The 20,626-nt window shown below is 39.1% G+C and overlaps 1 protein-coding gene and 1 long non-coding RNA gene across 2 annotated transcripts in view; both read right to left on the reverse strand.

Moving 5' to 3' along the window:
- Positions 1 to 1,963: 1,963 nt before the first annotated feature.
- Positions 1,964 to 17,639, reverse strand: LOC131380744 (uncharacterized). The gene is made up of 2 exons (XR_009208901.1): positions 17,576 to 17,639; positions 1,964 to 2,088 (listed from the first exon to the last, which is right to left on the reverse strand). It is a non-coding gene; the product is annotated as an uncharacterized LOC131380744 (long non-coding RNA).
- A 1,950-nt stretch (positions 17,640 to 19,589) lies between these two features.
- Positions 19,590 to 20,626, reverse strand: part of PTTG1IP2 (PTTG1IP family member 2) — a 29,623-nt gene continuing 28,586 nt past the window's right edge. The window contains exon 5 of the mRNA XM_058440795.1: positions 19,590 to 19,740. Coding sequence (XP_058296778.1) covers positions 19,590 to 19,740 — 151 coding nt within the window. The remainder of the gene's footprint in view (positions 19,741 to 20,626) is intronic.

The raw sequence follows: 20,626 nt of genomic DNA on the forward strand, positions 1-20,626 counted from the left end.
TAATCTGTTGCAAGTTTAAGAAAGCTTCAATGTTGTGGCCTCCATCTGTCTGTTCACCATATCTTAGTGCCAGAACTGTATTTCCAACAGACAAATGAGACAGAATGATTTACCCAGCATGCATATCCCCCAAGAATGTTACTGAAAAAAACTATCACCAAGATAACCATAAAGCCAAACTGAGAGTACTATAAGACATCCTCCATTCCCAGTGAGGTTCAGCATCCACTCTTAAGTGAGGACAAACTCCCAGAAACAACTAAGGGAAACTCGAGACAGGAGAAAAAAACAAACAAACAAACTCAGTCGTCTAGATGGCCTTACTTAATGGGGGCAAAGGCAGAGGAAGTTCTGAGATTCTGGTGGAACAAAAGAGCTTACTTATTTCCACATTGCTATTTCAGCTCCTTAACCAAAGTCAAAATTTCTGCCTAGTAGAGAAATCAATCTTTGATCCAATGTAAGATCTGTCTTGCTGGAGTTACAAACAGAAAAATTTAGTTTTTCCTAGCTCAAGCAATTCCAGCCTTGATATATTTAAGGAATACTTTTAATATATATAAAATCCAGCTTCATTCACCACCACTATGAAAGTGGATCACTTTTTTCTTACAATTTTTAATATCACATGCCCTGTACTCTCAAGCTCACCTGAAGTCATGTTTATTTTATATCAAAGTACTGCAAATAGCAAAAATATCAAATATATATTTATACTTTCGTCTTCCAAATTTTGCCTAAAAAGTGGAAGTTATGAAAAAGAAGTTGGTGAAACAATTATTAATGAATGTATCAGAACATTACTGAATTTTAATGAAGAACTATTGATATTGAAACAAGTCTGGCATAATTTTATTTTATTTTTTATTTTTTGTTTGTTTCTTTGAGACGGAGTCTTGCTCTGTTACCCAGACGGGAGTGCAGCAGTGGGATCTTGGCTCACTGTAACCTCCGCCTTGTGGGTTAAAGTGATTCACCTGCCTCAGCTTCCCAGGTAGCTGGGACTACAGGCACCCACCACCACACCTGGCTAATTTTTGTAGTTTTAGTAGAGATGGAGTTTCACCATGTTGGCCAGGCTGGTCTTGAACTCCTGACCTCAAGTGATCTGCCTGCCTCAGCCTCCCGAAGTGCTGAGATTACAGGCGTGAGCCACCGTGCCTGGCCTATTTTAAAAATTCTCTAATATTCTCCTTAAATTGTAAAGAGTCTTTATTTCTTTTATTTGGGAAATAAAAACATCTATATATTTTAAAAACATATTATCATCAATTCAATCAAGATTTCATCAAAAGATTCTAATAATATCAATCATCACCTCAAATGGGAGGCTTCTGAATAATGGACCATTTTGTTTAATAATACATGTAAACAAAATTATAATTGATTTTTTTTTCCGAGATGGAGTCTTGCTCTGTCACCCAGGCTGGAGTGCAGTGGCACAATCTTGGCTCACTGCAACCTCCACCTCCCAGGTTCAAGCAATTCTCCTGCCTCAGCCTCCTGAGTAGCTGGGATTACAGGTGTGTGCCACCATGCCCAGCTAATTTTTATATTTTTAGTAGAGACAGGGTTTCACAATGTTGGCCAGGCTGGTTTCAAACTCCTGACCACGTGATCTGCCCGCCTCGGCCTCCCAAAGTGCTGGGATTACAGGCGTGAGCCACCTCCCCTGGCAGAATTGAAGTATTTATTTACTGTCTGGTAACACTGATGAGAAAATAACAATGTTAGACACTATCACAGGGTATACCCTCCAATCTTCAAACCATATGTAAATTTATACATCAGGTGCCTGAACATTCTATATTTATACTACTTTATGTTCAAAGAAAATCTACATTTGAAGATTATGAAATGAGCTAGGAAGAAGAACTTTTGAAAAGTCAAAAATATTTTAACTATAAAATCTTATTTGAAGATATTTTTCAACCCTTATGATCTCAAATTACAGTACAAGTCATAATGTAAAAGTAATGAAATACTCGAAAAAATGTTTAATATAATTTAAAATTTTAACTTTAGAGAATTTGGAAGTTCAATCATTCTCAAAGAGGCTGTAAGGATGATTAAAATCCTGAAGAAAGCCTGAAAGAAAAAAGACACATTCATTACTGGAAATATCATACAGTGCTAACTCTCAAGTTTCACATTCAAACTAGAAAGCTTAAGTTCAAGGCCATTACACCAATTTTTACAGAAATGTAATGTTTTCCAACTCCTGATTCATCCCTTGAAAAGCTGTACATGGTTAATGATTATCAACTTAAATTAGCCACATACACCAGAGTAAATTGGAAATGAAAAGCTTCTTCAATTACCCAAACTAACATAAGTGATTTATTTCCTTCTGCCAACATGAAAGGGAATGTTCATGAAGGATCTCATTGACTCACCCTGCACTAAGGTTAGAAAGCTCACTCAGCACAAATATTCCCAGAAAGGGTTCAACTTGGCAGTAAAGCAACCATCTATTCCAAAAGATCACCACATCAGTTCAACTTTTCATCTGCTAAGAAAAAAGTCCTGTCAAAGTGTGTTACTGTAAAACAGCAGCTGTTCTGTAGAATAATATCGTCCAAAAGACAATTGTTTCTCTTATTCCCCAAAGCAACTCCTCCACTTCAACAGACTATTTCTTGTCTTCCTTGACACCATTATTAGTCACAACCCCATGTCTTTGCTCTTCCATCTCAAATGTCTACTTCCAAATATTTCTCTACATTTTTATAGTCTTAAGCTCAGCTGAACATCACACCTCTCAGTCAGTCTACTGCAACCCCAACTCTTTATAATGGCCAATAAATCCTGACATAATCTTATCCCTGCATATTTCTATAGCCGCAAAGAACTTCCAGTTTCTCTAACACCCCAAGCTCTGTCTCACCTTGGAGCCTCCACCCGGTTCATCTCTTCTCCCACTTGTCTTCTAGCTGACTCCTTATTCCATTTTGGTCTTTGCTGAAACCCTACTCCTTCAATAAATAGGCCTTTCCTATTTATCGCAAGTACACTCTCCACCCTTAATTCCCCTAATTTTAGTCCCTTCTTTTCTTCCCAGCAGTGCCACAATTTTAAATTATTGGCTTTGCTCTTCACTGTTTTTTTTGTATCCACCTGGGAACATAATCTCCACAAGGGCAGACAGCATTGCCTGTGTTGTACAACTTATATTCCCAATGCCTAGCACAAGGCAAAAGCTCAATAAATGTTTATTTAAGCAACTCCATTCTACTTGGAGCTATCTTTTTCTGACTCCCTTTATTCTTATCTGATCCAGAGAAAAATAATCTTATCACTTACTCAATGTTATCATTACTATTCAAGTCAACATGTACAACGACTGTATGTCAAGAACTATAAGGTGCTGCTATTGCAGCTGCAATGTACTGAGTGTTTATTATGTGCAAAGTATCATATAGAGACGTATTCTGAGCAATGCCCAGGCTGAGCGGAAGGAGCACAGTGATCCGTAGCAATATGTTATCTCATTGTATCACAACTATGTGAACAACCAATTATTTTTAATCCCTATTTTACAGCTGAAGAAACCGAGACATAGAGAGGTTAATAATATGCCCAAGATATCACAAACAGTAAGTGATAGAGCTGGGATTCTATACTCTATTGAGTAAAACACAATTTCCCTCTTAAGACGAGTATGAGGAGAGAGGGAAAAGTAAAGCGAGCTGACAATTCAAAAGGAAAGAGACAACATGTGCTTAAGGAAAACCAGCAAAAATTGTTTGGAGATGGCAGTGGAAATAAGATTTGAAAAAAAGTTAAGAGTTTCAACTACATTATAAATAAATACCTGGCATTGGTGCAAGAGCCTCTTATCAGAAAGAAAATGGTGAGACCAACCATACAGGAAAAAGAGATATTAACTGTGCACAGAAAATAGTAATGGTGGGGTCATTATCCATTGTTCTATCTCTTAAGCCCAAATTGTGAAGGTCCTTTCCTATATCACTAAGGAATTTAGCTGTGGCTGAAAAGGGAATAAAGATGCAATCAAGGTTTAAAAATTACTGTGAAAATTACAGTATATCTGTTCTCTAAGTTATTAGTAACACTTGTTTATTATCTGTTTCTGGGGGCTATCTTCTCAGCAACTAGATTTTAAGTTTTTTGATGGCAGGCACCATATCTTACACTTTCATAAGAGGGGTTATGAAAGTTGACTCTTGAAAACATCAGTGGACAAGAAGAAGAAAAGTTAGAGGAGACTAAAGAGAGGCCAGACACTATACCAGGTGGTGCCAATGGCACAGTGATTAAAAAAAAAAAAAATACTGTCCTTGCCCTCAAGGGGCTTGTATTGTCACAGAGATGATGACTGGCGTAAGTTCTGACAACAGAGTAAATAGAAGAAATACAAAAGATTCTAGCTCCAATGTCTGCAAAACAAAATTACGGTATTCCAAAGTTAACTCCAATAGATATTTAATTACAGTGGTATTTTCCAAGTTTTTAAGCACCACATTTTCAAGACTAAAAACAGTAAATTTCTACGATAATGAGTACTCAGCAAAAGCTGCAACACAGCTATTTACATAGAACAGTGGAAAGTCTCCTCCAAAACTTTATTGATACGGTTACCATCTCGTCGGTGAGTAATTCCACACAGCATTTGCTTTTTTACATTGCCTGCCTGTGGCTTTCTATAATAAAAGTCCTTGAACTGGAGAAACTTCAAAAACTTTTCTTCCTCTTTCAGTAAGAAGCAATTACCTTCAATTTTCTTCACACATTCCTACCATACTTCCATTAGAATATTTATCCAAAGTCCCAAACAACTGAAGACACACACACAGATACAGACAAACATACATGCATGCATGCGCGTGCACACACACACACAAATAAAGCTCGTATTAGGAAACGGCTGAGTTAAAGGTGTGTATGTGATTCTCCCTTATTTATCCTATTGAAGGCATATCATTTTTTCCATTCATTCACTCTAGAGAGCCTGACATTTAGTATCATTTCATAAATCTAGGCTACTGCACAGCTGTGCTACCACAAAATTATAAGGAGTCAATTTGCACTTTTTTCTTTTGTTTTTTCTTTTCGGATAATATGTAAATATGTGTGATAAACTAGGCACTGACAATCATAGAAATTTAATTTTAACAGTACCTTGGAAAGCATTTAATTGAGGGAAAGCCAATTTAGGCACAGTGGTCCCCACCCTTCCACACAGGGCAGATATTGCTACAGATCCCAGTGCTCCTTCCCACTGAGCCTGGGCATTCATTGCCCAGATGATGTCTCCACATGATGCTCCAGGTAGCCACTATCTTGTAAAAAAAAACATTTATGGTATATGATTCTTCTCTTAGTATGTAAAATGCATCCTGCAATTCAAGGCACTTTGGAAAGCTACGATCTATTTTCAGCTACCATAGGACCTATTATTTAGTGAAGTGCTTCTTAGTACCTTGAAACATCCTAAGATTTTAATAGCATTACTATAGTTTACAAATATTAATAGGTTATGCATATGAACAATGTTTGCTTGCACTCTGCATTTGGTGCTCCTGACCACCCTCATACTGCACCTCAGCACTGTGTGTCCCAGCCCACTTGCCCCGTGAGTCCCCGCCTCCAGCTTCTTGGGGGAAATCACAACTTCTATCCACACTTTATATTAAGGCTATCTTGAAGGGTCCACTCCACAGTCACTCTCACCCACACCCCTGGCTTCATGTTTGTAGACTGTTTCCTCACTAGGTCTCCAGCACAAATATCTCCAGCTCCAGATTCACAATTCCAACTTCTGGTTGGAGTTACTACACGCATGTCTTGCTATCACTACAAATTCAACATGCAGACTTCATCCTTCTCACCAAAACTTTCTTGCCCTTCCTCCTGTTTTCCTCCTTTATATTAACAGCATCCCTATCTTCCAGCCACTCACAGTGGAGACTTTGGAGTCTCTTCCAGGGATGCTTTTTCACTCCCGACTTCTAAATGATCACCAGGACTTGCCAATTCTAACTTGAATGTCATCCAAGTCTGTCACTTCTTCCCAGTTTCCAGTGCTACCACCCTTGTTTGGGCTTTCATCTGTGCTCGCTTTAATGCCTAGCACTCTCCTCCTGACTGGTTTTCCTGCCTGAATCTTTCCTTCTTTAAACCACCCACCCAACCACTTCCCCATCCCCCCAGTAACACCATCAAGGTATGTTTCCTTACAAATCTGATTATGCTATTGTCCGCCCCTCCAAAAAAAAAAAAGCCTTCACATTCCTTCAAAATAAAGGCTATATTTCCACGTCACCTTTAAAATAAAGTCCATATCCCTACGTGGAGATTTCAAGATTCCCCACAAATAAAGCCCAAGTGCCTTTCTCATCACAGTGTCAGGATTGAAAGCTCAGCCTCTGAAGCCAGATTGCTCACCTCACCTGTGCGACATTGAGCAGGGCCACTGCGCACACCTGTCTAGGCTGAGGGTCCCGACACAAGGCTGGCTGAGGGATGAGTGAGCGTGGAAGCATAGTCCACATACCATTCACCATGCTATGTTTCAGCACAGGGCTTCTACAGGCTCAAAATAAGTGGCACCATTGTCTATCTCACATAAAGGCAATACAAAGGCTTAGTTTCCTTGTCTTAAAGTATGGCTAATGTTAGGATTTACCTCAAGGGATTGTTGTAAGGTTTCAACGAGTTAACACATGTAAAGTTCTTAGAACAGTGCCCAGAATATTATAAATGCCCAATAAGTGTCAGCAGTTACGTTCTCACCTTACCTGTTCCTTATACTGTAAGTGAACAGTGGAATTTATTTACTATTTCTCAGGTATAATCTGTGCTTTTTCACCTTCATGTTTAAAGCCGTCCTTCCTGAAGTCAGTGGAGACCATGATACCTCCATTAAGCTTTATTTGATCTCCATGTACTACATGAGTTCTTAGGCTTTAACTCAACTCTTAGGTGCCTAACATGGAACTTACTGTAGAAATATTTTTTCTTTTCTTTTTTTTTTTTTTTTTGAGACGCCCAGACTGGAGGCAATGGCACAATCTCAGCTCACTGCAACCTCTGCCTCTTGTGCTGAAGCAATTGTCCCACCTCAGCCTCCTGAGTCACTGAGACTACAGGCATGCACCACCACCATGCCTGGCTAATTTTTTTTTTTTTTTTTGTATTTTTTGGTAGAGACAGGGTTTCACCATGGTGTCCAGGCTGGTCTTGAACTCCTGAGCTCAGGCTATCCACCCGCCTCGGCCTCCCAAAGTACTGGGATTACAGGTGTGAGCTATTGCACCCAGTCTGATATTTTATAGTATCTAAACTTATACTCTCAAGGGCTTGTCTTCCTTGAAATATCTCAAGTGCCTTATGGTACCCTGCAAAGTTCCTGTTTATGTTCTCACAGGGCCTCTAGAATTACAGTGACATAATAGGCTCATAATAGGTAATAATATAACCATTTATTGAGCATCTACTATGTGTCAGGTACTATAAAAAGTGCTTTATACATAGTATTTAAATTACATCTCACACAACTTTTGTAGCATTGTTTCCTTTTATACAGGAATACTTAAGTAATTTAAATAATTTGCTTAGTGTTAGTGAAAAACTGTTGGGGCAGAGATGAGAATCCAAGATATTTCTGGCCCTGAGCTTGAGCTCCTTCTACTTCATGGCCCTATCTTGCCTGGCTCCTTCCCTTGCCCGAGAGCCCAAGAATCACCATTTAGTGATTATGTATTATATTCTAGGAGTTTTTCCTAAATTATTCCTAAGCTTCCTTGAAAAATGCTTATTATTTTTCCTGTATTCCAGATGAGGAAATCAAGTCTCAGAGATGTTAAACAATTTACCTTAGGTTTCACAGCTAGTAAACTCCAGATGCAACTTTGAGCCTAACTCCAGAAGCCTCCTGCCCACTCCACCCCTATTCCTCAAAACTGCTTGTCACATTTTAGGAGAAGTCCCTTGAGAAAAATGCATTGCCCTTACTATTATCAGGGTTTCATTTATGTGGTTTTATTTTATTTAGATAGCTTTTCACAGAAATCATCACTTACAGAAAAAAATGTTATCCCTATACTGTATTTTGATCACCTTTTGTCTTTATACATTGACTGCCTAATTATTATAACTAACTTCGCAAAAAAAAAGTGCTGGTCCTCCCAAGAATTTGATGAAGTTTTACATCAAAGTGATCTTGATATTGAAAGAATAAAAATTGTTTATACAAACAATAGGTCAGGAATATATCGAGGGATCCATATTTCATACTGGTCATTGTTAATTTCACCAGACCATTAAGTTTTGCCTGAAACTTCTATAAGATCAGTAAAAAATACCACACAAGAGAAATAAGTAGTTACTGATACAGAATACCAAAATGAATCTTGAACTTAATGCAATGCACACAAAGCAGAAGGAAAAAAGGAAAGATGAAGGATTCAAATTACCCATTAGATTTTAAAACAAAATAAGAATATAACTTTTTTTGAGACAGGGTCTCACTCTGTCACCCAGGCTAGAGTACAGTGGCATAATCATAGCTCACTGCAGCCTTCATCTCTTCAGCTCAAGCCATCCTCCTGCCTCAGCCTCCCAAGTAGCTAGGACTATAGGTGCATGCTACCACACCCAGCTAATTAAAAAAAATTTTTTTTAGTAGAGACAAGGTCTCATCGTGTTGCTCAGACTGGTTTTGAACTTCTGAGCTCAAGTAGTCCTCCCTTGTTGGCCTCCCAAAGTGCTGGGATTACAGGTGTGAGTCCCCAAGCCCAGCCTGAGAATACAATTTTTAAAAGGGAAAAAATGGGAGAAATATTAATGGAAATTAATCTGACTTATTTATGAGAAAATAGCACTTGATACCAAACTGGCATGTATGCAGTAACTACCAACATAATTAAAATACTTAAGATATAAATGTAATTGAAAATTACATGACTTGAATATCATTATTCAATTTTACCAGTGCTCCCTATTTAGTTGGAAAAAATTGTATTGGTTTTCAGTGAAAAAAAAGTGCAAGTGAAAATAGAAAAAAAATTTAATAGAATCAAAATCTTCCCAAGCAAAAAAATAACTCCAAAAAAGTATCCCTCATTATGAAAGTGCTAGGGTTTCTAGAGCTCCCAGAGGACTCAGTAAAAGTAGAGATACTTGCAGTGCATTGTAAGTGTGTAATTACCATTTAAATGAAGGGAGAAAAGCTGGTGAGTGAAATGAGAAACAGGCATTTTCTTACAGCCAACCAGGAACTGACATTTCAGGCAACAATCATGTAATCTACAGTGCGGTTAACAAAGCTATTGTCATTCTGCCACTCATACTCACTCTTAACTGACACTCTCCCCTACCAGAAGGAAACAGTAGGTTAAGTCTTTCTCTATGATTTTCAGTCACAATTTGCTCATTAGGCTCTGGCCTGCTTAATATGTAATTTAACACCATATGTTTACCAAAAGACAGCCGAGAGACATAAAGGCTTCTCTTTAATTCTACCTTTTTAATTATTTGGGCGTCCAAATCGTAAAAGTAAACAAAATGTCAGAGTAAATTCCTACTGGTTGTACAATCATGATGGTTAAGAATCATCTCATCTCACCTGCAATCCAACAAAAGCTTTCCCTACTAACATCCATGTTTGTGGATTTGGCTGGCCAGCAAGTTGGATGTAGAAAATATTATTGCCTTTTTCTGAAAAGGCATTGAATACCCTTTTCAAATATGGTTAAAAGTTATCACATAGATTTCAAAACTGGAAAACTATCAAATGTGTTCTTATTGAATAGGTGCATAATGAAGCATAGAGTGTAAAAGATTTGTCAAAAACACACAAATTAACTGGAGAGACCCCTCTCCCTGCCACATGTGTTTCAGAAGTCAAATCTTTTCCTTTTGGGTTGCTGCTAGCATGAGATTAGCTAAGTCTTATGATGTGTGTGGCCAAACCATGTGGGATTTATTAGTGTGGCTTATGTTTGTTGGATTAATTGTTGTTTCTACCAAGCAAACAAACAACCCTGAGTATTTCTGAAGTAAGAATATAAATGTCAAGCATGACAAGATTAATAAATCATGAAAAGGAAGACTGTGCACACATAATCAGCCATGAGACAAAAGTGATGGGGTTGTGGGTTTCATAGGGCTACTTTATTCTAGCTTTCCCTTTGTATCTTCTTTTGGCTGTTTTATCTGATATCTTTTAAGAATCTGTTGCAAGTCAGTGAAACAAGTTAGGTAGACCCTTCCAAGCCATTCAGTGATCTTTCTGATCATCTAAACCAACAGGTCCACAAACTATGACTCCCAGACCAAATCTGGCTCTCTGCATGTTTTTGTAAATAAAAATTTATTGAACCACAGCCACATACATTCATTTATGTGTGGTCTATAGCTGTTTTCACACCACAACAGCAAAGTAGTTGTGACAGGGATTATGAGGCCCCAAAAGCCTAAAATATTTACTACCTGGACCTTTATAAAGAAAGTTTGCCAATCCCTGATTTAAACTTATCTCTTACTGTTCTAGGTGAAAATTATACTCTCTGATATAACCTTCTACTCTATCCCACTCTGTCCCATTAAATCTGCTTTTTTTTTTTTCTCTTGAGATGGAGTCTCACTCTGTCGCCCAGGCTGGAGTGCAGTGGCGTGATCTTGGCTCACTGCAATCTCCGCTTCCAAGGTTCAAGCAATTCTCTGCTTCAGCCTCCTGAGTAGCTGAGATTACAGGCACCCACCACCATGCCCAGCTATTTATTTTGTATTTTTAGTACAGATAGGGTTTCACTATCTTGGCCAGGTTGCTCTTGAACTCCTGACCTTGTGATCCACCTGCCTCAGCCTCCCAAAATGCTGGGATTACAGGTTTGAGTCACCATGCCCGGCAGATGTGCTTTTTTTCTACTTCACCAAACTACCCCATTTTTCAATTATAGGCATATCTTGTTTTATTGCACTTCACTTTAGCGTACCTCACAAATATTGTGCTTTTTACAAATTTAAGGTTTATGGCAACTTGGTGTCAGGCAAATGTGTCGGCACCATTTTTCCTATAGTATGTGCTCACTTTGTGTCTCTGTATCACATTTTGGTAATCCTCACAATATTTCAAAGTTGTTCATTATTGTTATATCTGTTACGGTTATCCATGATGGTGATCTTTGATGTTACTATTGTAATTGTTATGGGGGTGCCACAAACCGCACCCATAGGAGACAGTGGACTTAATCAATACATGTTGTATTTGTTCTGACTTCTCCACTGACTGGCCGTTCCCCCATCTTTCTCTTCTCAGGCCTCCCTGTTCAGGGAGACACAGCAATATTGAAATGAGGCCAGTTAATAACCTGACAATGACCTCTAAGTGTTCAAGTGAAAGGAAGAGTTGCACATCTCTCACTTTCAATCAAAAGCTAGAAATGATTAAACTTAGTGAGGAAGGCATGCCAAAAGCCAAGATAGGCTGAAAGCTGGGCCTCTTGTGCCAAACAGCCAAATTGTAAATGCAAAGGAAAAAATCCTTGAAGGAAATTAAAATTGCTATTCCAGTGAACCCAAAAATGATGAAAGAGCAAAATAGCCTTATTGCTGATATGGAAAAAGTTTTAGTAGTCTGATGGAAGATCAAACCAGCCACAAAATTCCTTTAAGTCAAAGTCTAATACAGAGCAAGGCCCTAACTCTCTTCAATTCTATGAAGGCTGAGAGAGGCAAGGAAGCTGCAGAAGAAACGTTGGAATCTAGCAGAGACTGGTTCACAAAGTTGAAGGAAAGAAGCCATCTCCATAACACAAAAGTGCAAGGTGAAGCAGCAAGTGCTAATGTAGAAGCCGTAGCAAGTTTTTCAGAAGATCTACCTAGATCATTGATGAAGGTGGCTACACTAGAAAATAGATTCTCAATACAGACAAAGCACCCGTCTGTTGGAAAAAGATGCCATCCAGGACTATCATGGCCAGAGAGGAAAAAGTCAATGCCTGGCTTCAAAACTTCAAAAGGACAGGCTGATTTTCTTGTTAGGGGTAATGGAACTCGTGACTTTAAGTTGAAGCCAATGCTCACTTACTATTCCAAAAATCTAAGGACCCTTAAGAATTATGCTAAATCTACTTGCCCGCACTCTATAAATGGAATGCCAAAGCCTAGATGATAGCACATCTGTTTACAGAATGGCTCACTGAATATATTAAGCCCACTGTTGAGGCTTACTGCTCAGAAAAAAGATTCCTTTCAAAATGTTAACGCTCATTGACAATGCGCTTGGTCACTCAAGAGTTCTGATGGAGACATACACAAAGATTAATAATGTTTTCATGCCTGCTAAGACAACATCCATTCTGCAGCCCATGGATGAAGAAGTCATTTTCACTTTCAAGTCTTATTTAAGAAATACATTTCCTAAGGCTATAGTTGTCGTAAGTAGTGATTCCTCTGATGGAGCTGGGTAAAGTAAATTGAAAACCTTCTGGAAAGAATCCACCATTATAGATGCCATTAAAAACATTCATGATTCATGGGAGGACATCAAAATATCAACATTAACAGGAGTTTGGAAGAAGTTTATTCCAACTCTAATGGATGACTTTGAAAAGGTTCAAGACTTCAGTGAAGACTAATGTGGTGGCACATGCCTGTAATCCCAGCTACTTGGGAAGCTGTGGTGGGAGGATCACTTGAGGATCATTTGAGGTGAGAGGATCACTTGGAGAGAAGGACTTCACTGGAAGAAGTCACTGCAGATGTGGTGGAAATAGCAAGAGATTAGAATTTGAAGTGGAGCCTGAAGATGTGACTGAATTGCTGCCATCACATGATAAAACTTGAATGGATGAGGAGCCGCTTGTTATGGATGAGCAAAGAAAGTAGTTTCTTGAAATGGAATCTACTTCTGGTGAAGATGCTGTGATTGTTGAAATGATTACAAAGGGTTTAGAATATTACATAAATGTAATTGATAAACCAACATGGTGTGAGAGAATTGATTACAATTTTGAAAGAAGTTTTACTGTGGGTAAAATGCTATCAAACAGCATCACATGCTGCAAAGAAATCCTTCATGAAAGGAAGAATGAATCATGTGGCAAACCTCATTGCCACAGCAAACCCAAACTTCAGCAACCACCACTCTGATCAGGCAGCAACCATCAACATCAAGGGAAGACCCTCACTAGAAAAAATGTTGTGACTTTCTGAATGTTCAGATGATTGTTAGCATTTTTTAACAATAAAGTTTTGTGGGGGTTTCTTGAGACAAGGTCTCACTGTGATACCCAGGCTGTAGTGTTGTGGAGCATCAGAGCTCACTGCAGCCTCAAACTCCTGGGCTCAAGTGATCCTCTCACCCCAGCCTCCCAAGTAGCTAGTACCACAGGTGCACACCGCCATGTCTGGCTAATTTTTTAAATGTTTCTGTAGAAATGAGGTCTTGCTATGTTGCACAGGCTGGTCTCAAACTCCTGGTCTCAAATGACCCTCCCGCCTCGCTTCCAAAAGTTCTGGGATTACAGGTGTAAGCTACTATGTCTGGCCATGTATTTTAATAAAGGTATGTACATTGTTTTTTAGACATAATACTATTGTACACTTAATAGACTACAGTATAGTGTAAACATAATTTTTATATGCACTGGAAAAAAAATGTGTGACTGGCTTTAATGTGATATTTGCTGTATTGTGGCATTCTGGAACCAAACCTGCCTGTATCTCCTTTTTCTAGTAAATATTATGTTTATGTATCTTTCCTTTTTCAGTTACTATCACAGTTAATTTCATTCCAAAATTCACTTAACCTGAATTTAAAAGTGGTCATATGTGGCATAACCTGAATTTAAAAGTGGTCATATGTGGCACAGTCTCTGCTTTGGGTCAATCCAAAGTAAAATCAATTCCAAAACAATGAAAATATATAATTGAAATAAATTTAAATGTTTACTTAGGGTCTAAAGAAAATGCTAACGAGGTAAAGGAGGAGTATGCTGTTAATGAATAATTGAACATTTCGAAATCCTATCTTCCCAGAATTATTACTCTCAATATTCCCCTAAATCAATGACAGATGTTGTGGTGAATGCTATGGTGTGCTGCACAGATATTCCTTTCAGGAACAAGGTACTCATACCTCCAGACACCAGGCCGTCTTTGGAAACTGCCCTAGCCAGTGCAGCCAGCCACCTCACTTGAGGTTAAATCTCCTTTTGGAGGGCCTCCCACATCTAATGATGGTTGATATTGGGATTTGAGCCATAATCTGGGACAATTCTAAAAGGAAATCCCAGTTCCAGAGTGCCCCATAAGATTGACTGAGGCCTCCTTTGTGACTACATGACACTTTAACTGTTCCTTCTACCCAAGTCTGCTTCTGTCAGTCCCTTACATGTGTTACTCCTGAGGGAATTCCCCAATTAACTCCTGCAGGCAAGTCTCTGCCTTGGAGCCGAGTTCTTGGGGATCCCAACTTAAAACAGCTGTTCTCTTCAAACTCTTTCTCTCATCCCATTCTCCTCCAAACCCAGTCTTTCTAGCTCTTTATTCCTTCCTCCTCACTGTCTTGTTTCCTCACATTCCTGAATCAATTCCTTTTCTCACAATAGAGTTAACCATCTATTCTTTAAATTTATAATTTGTGCTAGTGTGTTTCAATGCCTTATTCTAACCTTTCAAAATATTCCTTTATAGAAGGTAGTTTTGGATTATCAAGATGAATTGTTTGTTTTGTTTGTTTGTTTCTGAGACAGAGTCTCCCTCTGTCGCCCAGGCTGGAGTACAGTGGCACAATCTTAGCTCACCACAGCCTCGACCTCCCCAGGCTCAGGTGATCCTCCCATCTCAGCCTCTGAGTAGCTGGGACTACAGGCGCACGCCACCAAGTCTGGATAATTTTTTGACTTTTAGTAGAGACGGGGTTTCACCATGCTGCCCAGGCTAGTCTTGAACTCCTGATCTCAAGTGATCTGCCCCCCTTGGCCTTCCAAAGTGCTGGGATTATAGGCCTGAGCCACTGCACCCAGTGAGGACTAATTGTTTTTAATGTTTTACAGTTTTATTTTTAAAAGAACACTGGCCACGTGCAGTGGCTCATGCCTGTAATCCTAGCATTTTGGGAGGCTGAGGCACGCGGATCACTTGAGGTGAGGAGTTCAAGACCAGCCTGGCCAACATGATGAAACCCGTTTCCACTAAAAACACAAAAATTAGCCAGGAGTGCTTGCACGCGCCTGTAGTTCCAGCTACTCTGGAGCCTGAGGCAGGAGGATCGCTTGAACCCGGGAGGCAGAAGTTGCAGTGAGCCAAGATCAGGCCATTGCACTCCAGCCTCGGCAACAGAGCAAGCCTCTGTCTCAAAAAAATAAAAATAATAATAAAAAAATAAAGAACACCGATCAAAAAGCATTTAAAATTGTACCTTTTTACATTATGCATTTAAAAGTCTTTATATGATTATTATATGGCCAACTGTAGAGTGAATGCTGTTCTGCAGTTACACTGTCCCCCTACAATAGCATCTTGATTCAAAATGAAATGTTCTGGTACAAAAGTTGGAAAACAAGGACACGTAAGAAGACAAAAACTTAAAAGAGAAAGAAAGAGGAGAAAGGAAACTAAGATGAAACAAATCAAACAAAACTATAGTAGATTTGTGAATTTCCATTGCATGCAGTACCTCTGCAAGCTCTAGACTCATTATCTTTTCCAGAGCCAAATGTTTAATTTAGTGAAATTCCTAGCATTGGCACAAGTTAAAATAAATAACTCATCTTTATTCTGCTTAAACTTAAAAATTGTTAAAAAGGGCCATGTGCAGTGGCTCATGCCTGTAATTCCAGCACTTTGGGATGCTGAGGTGGGTGGATTGCTTGAGCCCAGGGGTTCGAGACCAGCCTGGGCAATATAGTGAAATCCCATCTCTACAAAAATCACAAAAGTTAGCCAGTCATAGTAGTGAGCATCTGTAGGCGTGGATACTTGAGAGGCTTAGGCCAGAGGATCAGTTGAGCCCAGGAGGTGGGGGCTACAGTGAGCCATGATCATGCCACTGCACCCCAGCCTGGCTGACAGAGCAAGACCCTGTCTCAAAGAAATGAAAATTTAAAAAAATTTTTTAAAAGGAAACAGAAAGAGTAATAAGAGGTGGAGAGAAGTTAAATACCATTACCAGATATTAAAATAGCTTATATATCCTCCATAATTAAAACATTATGGTATTAGGAAACTATTATCCAGATAGAACAATAGCAGCGAAAAGATGCACAAAAATATACTCAAATGTGAATAGAAATTTATGAAAAAAGTTTCATCTTATATTACTGGTGTAAAAAAGGCTTTCACAATAAATTGTGTTGGTGTAGTTTTCATTATATAATGACATCCTTTGTCTCTTTTTATAGTTTTGGACTTAAAGTCTATTTTGTTTGATATAGGTATAGCTACCCCTGCTCTCTTTTGGTTTCAATTTGTGTTGAATATCTTCTTCCATCTCTTCACTCTCAGTTTATGTGTGTCCTTAAAGATGATGAAGAGAGTCTCCTACAGGCAGCATAAAAGTTGGATCTTATTTTTTAATCCATTCAGCCCCTTTTTTTCATTGGAGAATTTAACCTATTTACATTCAAGGTGATTACTGATAGGTAAGAACCTACTGCTACCATTTTATGGTTATAATATAGTAATAAAGATTAGCTAAGTCTTATGACGTGTTTGGCAAAACCATGTGGGGTTACAGTAGTAACAATTGACACTTATTAAGGACTTACTGAGTGTCGGGGTAGTTCTAGAAATTTTAGCTGTAAAATCTCATTTTGTCCTCAAAGTCACCAAAACAATAATTTAGTCACTGTTTTTAGGTAATATTAACAAATTAGGAACTAAGGCACAAACAGATTAAGTTAGTTGTCTAACGTGGCATACTTAGTAAATGGAAAGCCCAGATTTCAACAAAGCCAGCCTGAACTGTTATATCTCCACTTTCTGCTGCCTTCCCTTTTCATGGCAGGGGTTGGGCGGGGTGGGGTTGATGGGGGTCTCTTTGTCACCCAGGCTGAAATGCAGTAGCACAATCATAACTCACTACAACCTCCAACTCTTGAGCTCAAGCAATCCTCCCACCTCAGCCTCCTGAGGAGCTGGGACTACAGGCACATGCAACCATGCCCAGTTAATTTTTTTATTGTTTGTAGTGATGGGGTCTTGCTATGTTGCCCAGGCTGGTCTTGAACTGAGCTTAAGTGATCTCACCTTGGCCTACAAAGTAGTTAGGACCGCAGGTGTGAGGCACCACACTGGCTAACTTTTAAATTTTTTTGTAGACATGGAATCTCGCTGTATTGTCCGGGCTAGTCTCGAACTCCTGGCCTCAGGTGATCCTCCCTCTTCCGCCTCCCAAAGTGCTGGGATTGAAGAGATCAGCCACTGTGCCTGGCCTTCTGCTGCCTTCTATTACATGTTTTGGGCATTGAAAATCTGCCTACATTTTACAGATTTGATTTCCATTTTCTTTCTGAATAATTCTAATTATATTCCTGAAAAGTGGCTTAATAGAACGGAGAAAACGGCATGCAGAAAATTCACGCAATATAATTTGAAACCTTACCATTGAAGAAACTTCCTTCTGCTCTTTCTGGAAGATGTCTTTTCAATTATCTATTCATCATATACTATGAGAAGAGAAAATAAATTTATCTTTTCAAATTCTTTCTAGGAAAAGTCAATAAAAACTTATGTAATTTTTAAAATGTTAAACATGAAACATTCATGAATAATAAAAAGATTTCTGAGATTTTAATATTGTTGCTATTTTAATATTTAGGGCTCAAGTGACTTAAGGTACTATCAACTTGTAATTGACAAAAAGGAAAAGATCAGATATTTGATGGTGACCACAAGACTAGTTGTCTCCAGTGACAGAAAAGCTGTGGATGCTTAATGAATGCTTAATGAATCCCTAATCCCAGCAAACCATCTTCTGAATTCATTTTCTAGGAAAGAAGTGTGGACCAGGAAGGGCACTATTACCACCAATCCTGAAAAATAACTGTGTTCACAGGTGAGGAGTATCACAGTGTACATAACATTTTATAGGCTCCATATTTTCCTATTCCACAGTCAGAAGACTGTTTATTCTACATCTTGCATAAATACTCTGAAAACTACCATATGCAAACATCTTACCAATCATCTCCCAATGTGTAAGTCCAGAGGACACTCATGAATCTCTCTCCCTCCATCTTCAGACCCCTTTCTCTTGATGTCTATGACGCTGAAGTCTCCCACTTTTTCATCTTCTTCTCAATTTCTTTTGCAGAACCCTGTTTCACTTACTCAAGCCTTTAATATAGGCATTCCCATTGGGCTCTCTCATGGGTGAAAAATCATCCTGCCTTGTGAATTTGACTACACTTTATTCCCTACAATGAATCTGACAATTCTCAATCTGTGTAAAGATAACCGTGTCTACCTAAACTAAATAAATACCTAACATTGTGCTCTTTTCAGTGTTTTTCCTGGGTCAATGTGCTGTGGAATTTAAAATGGATGGGGAAAAATTGAAATGCAGCCTTATTCTCTGGAGCCCCCTGGTTTGATTTCAACCTTCGGAAGAAGCAGCATTTGCCTACTAAAATAGCTTTTTGAAACATTTCATGATCCCATTATCACCCAAACAATTTCTACATAACAAGGTCTAGGAGTGGACAAAAGAGTGTGTATGTGCTTACCATTTCATCCTTACCCTAAAAGGTTTACCCTGCTTCTCATCCAGATTTTGTAACCTCAAAGTATGGGTCCCAGGCTTTTCTACATTCCCTATCATTATGCCCCTGCAGCCCAAAGCACTAAAATAATCTGAAGCCCCCCCACCCTGCAAAGTTATTTTTTAATAGTAATTATAAAGGACTATGCGGTACTCTTTCCTCAGTCACATTATTATGATGTAAATTTTTTTTGTAGTCCAATTACATGAACAGGGGGATCATGATTTTGACTCCAGTTGGGTTTTCAGGATCCAGACCTGGGTAGAGGATTGGGAGTGCCCGCCCAGGAACTGTGGGTGATCAGCCAAAGGAAGCCAAGATTTGAGTCCCGGATAAGGGAAAGCTTTGTAAATAAGGGAACGTTTAGAATCGAGTTGAGGAGAGCGGATAGTAGGTTAGCCAAGAAACTAGGTAGATGAAGTGAATTAATCTGGGAAAGCCTGCAAGAATTCCTGAAGACAACGGTCATCTTTTGCTCGGTTGCTTTTGTGGAGTGGGAGTTGGGGTAGCAGGGGAAGCTATGAATATCTCCAACTGGGTTGGAAAATTTTAGCCCTTCTCTATCAATATTGTGATTTTACCAATCCTGGTCTAGCTATTGAGGTTACCAAAATGTATCATGGAAATGGGAAAAATGAAATCTGTTGTTATGAGTCCTACTATACTTTGATTTTTGTTGTTGTTTTCAGAGACAGGGTCTTCCTCTGTAGCCCAGGCTGAAATGAAAAGGCGCAATATGTATGCAATGCAAGGTGTTCGCCATAACCTCGAATTTCTAGCCTCAAGCAAATCCTCCCACCTTGGCCTTTCAAAGCATTGAGATTACAGGTGTGAGTCACTGCACCCGGCCCCTACTCAAGCTTTAATTTTGATGTTTGGAACAAGGGAACAAGCTATTACTGAAGGAGTCTGGGACATTCCATCAAATAAATGAAAACACTTGCCAGTAGCACTGCGGTTGTGAATAGGAACTGTTTCTCGTCTTCCATAAAAATAGGCACGATTTCTGTTCAAAATGATGGTGAATTTAGAATTAGGCTTATTTTCAGAACAGTACAAGTTATAGTTGGAACTTTTTTTTTCATTAGACTACTTTTTTTATTTTTAAATTATTTTTGAGACAGAGTCTTGCTCTGTCACCCATGTTGGAGTGCAGTGGCACAATCACAGCTCACTGCAACCTCCACCTCTTGGGTTCAAGCAATTCTTGTGCCTCAGCCACCTAAGTAGCTGGGATTACAGGCACTTGTCACCACACCCAGCTAATTTTTGTATTTTTAGTAGAGACAGGGTTTCACCATGTTGGCCAGGCTGGTCTTGAACTCCTGGCCTCAAGTGATCCACCCACTTCGGCCTCCCAAAATGTTAGGATTATAGGCGTGAGCCACTGCACCTGGTCTTATGCAATATTTTATTATTGCTTTATCAAATTCTTCTTTTATCCCTCCACCAGGAGAGTTAAAACATTTAATTAAGAAAAGCAATTAAAATAAATGGAATATAATTTAAAATATCAATAAGCTAGCAATAGAATTAACAATTGCTTGTTTACTTGTCTGTGTCCCCTTAGTAAGCTATAAGCTCCATGAAGGCAAGAGTTTGATATTTCTTTTTTTTTTTTTTTTTCTTAGATGGAGTCTCGCTATGTCACCCAGGCTGGAGTGCAGTGGTGTGATCTCGGCTCACTGCAACTTCTGCCTCCCGAATTCAAGCGATTCTCCTGCCTTGGCCTCCTGAGTAGCTGGGACCACAGCTGCGTGCCACCATGCCCAGCTAAGTTTTGTATTTTTAGTAGAGACGGGGTTTCACCATGTTGGCCAGGCTGGTCTCAAACTCCTGACCTCAGGTGACCCACCCACCTCGGTCTCTCAAAGTGCTGGGATTACAGGCGT

Source organism: Hylobates moloch, unplaced genomic scaffold (genome assembly GCF_009828535.3).
Source record: "Hylobates moloch isolate HMO894 unplaced genomic scaffold, HMol_V3 SCAFFOLD_1, whole genome shotgun sequence".
NCBI lineage: Eukaryota > Metazoa > Chordata > Mammalia > Primates > Hylobatidae > Hylobates > Hylobates moloch.